Genomic DNA, 5,034 nt, shown 5'->3' with positions numbered 1-5,034 from the left:
GAGCGAGCAACAAGTGTGGGAATTTTCAAGGGGCGGCCCGCAGAAGACCGCATGCCTAGCTGGCTGGCTATCCACTGTTTACTGAACCATGGAAGGGATACGTTTCGTGTGGGATATTGGACTACCAGCTCATCACAAAGCTTGTTGTGCTTGTTGTTGGTCCAGGTTTGAGGTAGGGAAGCCATAGCATAGCATAACATGTGTGTATGAACGGGATGGCACGTATCCTGCATGATTTGTACAATGCGTGTTTCTTCCAAGCAACGAAAATCCTATCGGGCCGGTCTCTTCTGCGTGGTGTCGGATATTTGTCTCTGATTTCTGGCTGCAAAACACAACATCCCATACTCGGAATTCGGATATGTGATATATCACTTTTTCACAGTTGCGGTGGGCCATATGTCTCAGTGGAGAAGGGGTGAGACTTGGAGGGTTGTGTTGGGTGGCCGTTGAGAAATTGGAGATTGTTCCGCGTGCATGTCCACACTCTTGAGAACGGTATGAATAAAATCAAGATGACCTGCGGACAAGCAAGCAAGCAAGCAAGTGATCGCTCTGATGTCTATCGAGCATGCCTCGTAATCTACATATACGAAGTTGGGAGCTGGAATGATCGCTCTTATGCTTGATTGCCATCATGAGAGGTGAGATACCTACATGGCCCCTATAGTTTAGACCGGTGGTTTAGAGAAGTGGGCGAGAAAGCAGAGGGTCAACGTTGTTCCTCTGAGCCACTGACATAGCAGAAATGGAAGGGACGTCGGAGTCGGGCGGGGGTTTCTGTCCAAACGGTGCCAGCGATGGGGGAAAATCTGTTGATGCCGTGCTGAAGCTCCATAATGAGCTTTCGGGATGTGATCCGAGAAGGGGATCCGTTTTGGCCGATACTATGGTGTGGATAAAGCACGGGGGATGAGCTTCAAGGGGTGATGACTGACGTGTTGGTCCTTGTTTGATAGTACGGATATTAGTGTAATGTTGATAGGGGAAGCAGGAAGACAGGCTTCTAGTCATGGCGGCAGGCAGCTTTCATAACAGGAGGTTGAAGGTCTGTGCTGTCAAGTGAGACGTTGGATGATGGAGGGACTGCTTGTTCGGCATCACCGGTTGTTGAAGAATCGAATTTCCATATTCTCAATATCGAATGTTTTGGAGTTGAGAATTGAAGGATGGCTTTTTACCTAGGTGCTCGGATAGCTTCCGATATTAAACGTTGCCAAGAAGAGCGCCCCCGTGGGCATCCGGCGGATTCCCGGTCGGGCCACCTGCCAATTGGACGTTGCGACTCTCCCGAACTCACCCACAGCGCAACGGCCGAAGTTGGCGACGCGAAAAAATCTCTCTCTCTCTCTCTCCCCAGAAACACGTCACTCTGGAATCAATTGCCGCGACGACAAGGAAATACCGTTAGAGCCAAGCATCACTGCGATACCACGCACGCTATCCGCACATCTCACTCTCTCACTACTCTCAACGACTGTGCTACCTGAACTTGCACAGCCGAACGAACCCCCTCTTGGCTCCCACGGAAAACTAGGTTTATGCAATCAGGGCTTTCTGAAGTTTCAAACAGCGAGACTCACAAACCCACCGACTCTACCCCGTCCACCGCCTCCCAACATGGCATACGTCGCCCCAGCTCTCAGCCTCGGCCAGGCAGCCAGTCCCCGCGCCGTGCTCGGAGCCCCTCTCCGGGTGCGCGGGGCAGCGAGCTTGACGTCAGCGAGCTCGACCACAAGCTGGACCGACTGAACGTCGCTGGTGTTGAAGTCGATGTTGATACTGCTCCAAGCTATGAGCTGGTCGCCGGCCAGCGCATCTCGGAATATGAAAATGCATCATCAGTGATGCTCTCGAACCGTCAGAGTCCTCGCCCGGCTTCCGACTCGAAGCCCACCAGCAATGGCGTGCCCTTCAAGAGTGCCCAGCTGACTGACTTTCCCAATGGTTGGTTGATACCGTGCCCCCAGCCGTAGTGCCGGCGGCTGACTTTGACCACCGCGTAGAACTCCTGACCCAAGTCCTCTCCCACCTCCATCCCGACTCGCACGGCGCTGTGGCTTTAGTGTCGAAGCGGTTTTATGCGCTTGTTACGACCCCTTATGCCTGGCGGACTGCCTTCCTGCGATACTTCCCTGGGCGTGATGCCTTGGCAGAATCGAAGAAGTCTGGTCAAAAGGAACAGGAGGGCGAATCTCACCATGATGTCATCAGGTCCGAGGTTCGATTCTTCACTCGGCTGACCACGTCTGCCTCGTGGCGCAGCGAGTACTTGTTGCGCACTCGTCTGCTCAGGAGCGTGGTTCGTGGAAAGCCGGGTAGTGGTGGTGTTGGGACGTCTACGAAAGCCAGCCAGAAGAAGTCCGGTGCTGTGTTGACGTACAATTCGAAACTGCCGTGGATGATATCGACCGTTCATGCCAACTTCACTGGTGGCAGGCAAGGACCCAAGGTCATTCATGGCTCTCGCGACCTCGGTATCGCCACGGCCAGCGATCCGACTACGGGTCGACTGGACAAGGTCGGGCTCGACGACCCCTTTTCGTTTCAGCAGTTGGATGAGGTTTTCCCCGACCTTGACTTTTGGGGTCTGGATGACGGCCTGGCTGCGGTTCCAAATGTTTTGGATGTGAGCCAGCAGTATGGATTGGTTGGTGGAGAAGGCTTTCCTGGTGGCCGGGTGTACTTCAAGGGTGCTGGAGACTTGCGTGGCAAGTATCTGGGCCAGGACGATGTCATTATTGACATGGAACCCGAGATTCCCAAGATCCCGGAGCTCATGGAGGCCGTCTCTGCTGTTTGGATCGCCAAGACGCCCAACCCCATGCAGGTGACAAACTCCATGGTTGGCATCATGACTGGTTCTACGCTCGGTGTTGTAACTGCTTACACACTGGGCATTGACTCAACTGGGCCTCGGTTTTCCAAGGGCGACATGACCGCTCGCTGGGTTCTCTGCCCAGGTGTTCCCGTTGTCGACATCAAGGTGGATGATAACTACAGCTTGAAGCGCAAAGCTCTGGGTCGAGTTTGGGCCGTTGCTTTGAACGCGTTGGGTGAGGTATTCTACCTTCGGGATGTTCCCACGCCGCCCCTGGTCAAAGGCAAACTCGAACAGATGGTCAGGCACGCCTGGTACTCTGGTCGGACTGCCTACTGGGAACTCATCGAGGCCACTCGCCGTACGGCTAGACCTGATGAGTTTGATAGGAATGTCGTCCGTGGCTCTTACTCACCCCGATCACCTTGCAATTCTATGAGATTGAACAAAGACCAGATCATTGCTGAGTCCAAGGAAATCGAAAAGTTCTTTCGGTACAAGCCTGAACATTGGCGGAAGGCGTGCCTCGGCTGGGACATGCTGCGCAAGCTCGAGGTCGACTTTGCTGGGGGGGATGAAAACAGAGCTGGGGAAGGCATTTATGTGGTCACCATGGGTCATGGCAGGGGCGAACAGGCATCTGTCCTCAGGCTTGTCCGGGCAGAGAGTCGGCCTCTGGTGACTACGCCTTCAGGACCGACGACACCCCTGGCTCAGCCTTTTCATTCGTCCATTTTCGGTGATCAGGTGGTTCCGAATGGACCGGGCAAAACACCAGTCGGCTCTGGTCTGAACACTCCTCGAACCGAGGAGAATGCCGCAAAACCGGACTCTGAGGAATGGAAGCTCACCGAGTTCACTTTCAAGAGCAATGCCAGTACCGAGATTACGGCGAGCTCCATGGACCTGTCCACCTTTGCGGTCATGGCGCCTTTCGAAGATCCTCTGCATTCTGGCTCGCAGCTCGCTGACCCTCCTGGCACGCCTACTTCTGGGCATGCTTCTGGTGAGATTCCGGGCCGCCGCGCGCGCTTGTTGGCCATTGGCACCAGCACCGGGTCGATTGTGCTGTGGAATGCGCGAGACGCGTCCCCCGTGGTGAAGCCGGTGAGAGTCATTCAGACCGACTCGCCTGAGATCTCCAGTCTGGGTGTGTCGGCGTTGTATGTAGTTCACGGAGGTAGTGACGGGCTCGTGCAAGCATGGGACCCTCTGGCCTCGACGCTTGAGCCCATAAGAACGCTCAACGCCAGACCCTCGGGACGCATTCCACGCCACATTCTCCAATCGAACCCTGCTCTCCAGCACGCCAACTTCTACAAGGTCGGTGCCATTTTTTTGGACCCTGACCCGACGGCCTTGCGTGGTGTCCTTGCGTTTGGTACATTTCTGCGATACTGGACCTACAGCTCTACCAACCAAGTCACTGGACGCAAGCGTCGCCCTCGTCACAATGATGTTCACGGGCGGCTGGCTGGTCGCCGTGATGGTGCCGGTGTTGACTCGTACATTGCGGCTGAAGCGGCAGAGATGCGCAGGGAGCAGGAACACCGCTCCAAGGAACTCGACCGTCTCCGCAAGCGGTTTGGTGTCGGTCTTGCTGAGCTCACCGAGGAGGAAGCGCTGCAGTATGCCCAGATGATCTCGGAAGAGTCGCTTCTTTTGGATGAACAGCGCCGCTTCAGTGCAAGTGACACGGCCAGTGGATCGAATGCCGATTTGGGGTCGTTGGATGGGAGCAGCAGTGGCAGCAGTAGCAGCAGCACTGCTGAGACCATCACCCCTGAACCGAGCATTTCCAATGGTGGTGTTGCCACTGCCGCGTGGGCGAGTTCTTCCTCTGTGGTTTTGGCTCCTTTGCCAGAGGAGACGACGGAGGACGATTTCGAGGCGCAGATGCAGAGGGCGATTAGGTTGTCGCTTTTGGAGAACGGGGGGGGTTCTTCGGGGCAGGTGACTGATTGCTATTCTCCGGTTGGGCAGAATCAGAGTGAGGAGGATCTGGAGATGTATCAAGAGTTTCAGGTGGTGGTTAAGAAACCTAATGGGAGGGGGAAGAAGGATAAGGGGAAGGGGGCTACGAATGGGGGTGGGGGTGGTGGGAGTGGATCGAATGCGATGGTGGATAAGATGTATGGGTATAATGGGGTTAGTGGGGTCAACAGTGTTGTTGACTTGGGCGGTGGTGGTGGTGACGGGGAGATGGATGATGA

The 5,034-nt window shown here is 55.2% G+C and overlaps 1 protein-coding gene across 1 annotated transcript; it reads left to right on the top strand.

Annotated features, from left to right (window-relative positions):
* Nucleotides 1-1,541: 1,541 nt before the first annotated feature.
* On the top strand, nt 1,542-5,032 carry PODANS_6_1560 (uncharacterized protein; the record flags this gene model as incomplete). The annotated part of the gene is made up of 2 exons (XM_001910314.1): nt 1,542-1,947; nt 2,007-5,032. Coding segments are annotated over 2 exons (3,432 nt in total), but the record flags the coding sequence as incomplete, so codon positions are not given.
* Between the last annotated feature and the right edge of the window lie 2 nt (nt 5,033-5,034).

Source organism: Podospora anserina, chromosome 6 (genome assembly GCF_000226545.1).
Source record: "Podospora anserina S mat+ genomic DNA chromosome 6, supercontig 2".
Classification (NCBI taxonomy): domain Eukaryota; kingdom Fungi; phylum Ascomycota; class Sordariomycetes; order Sordariales; family Podosporaceae; genus Podospora; species Podospora anserina.
Note: the sequence above shows the minus strand (reverse complement) of the source record. Positions and strands in the feature narration are given on the sequence as shown.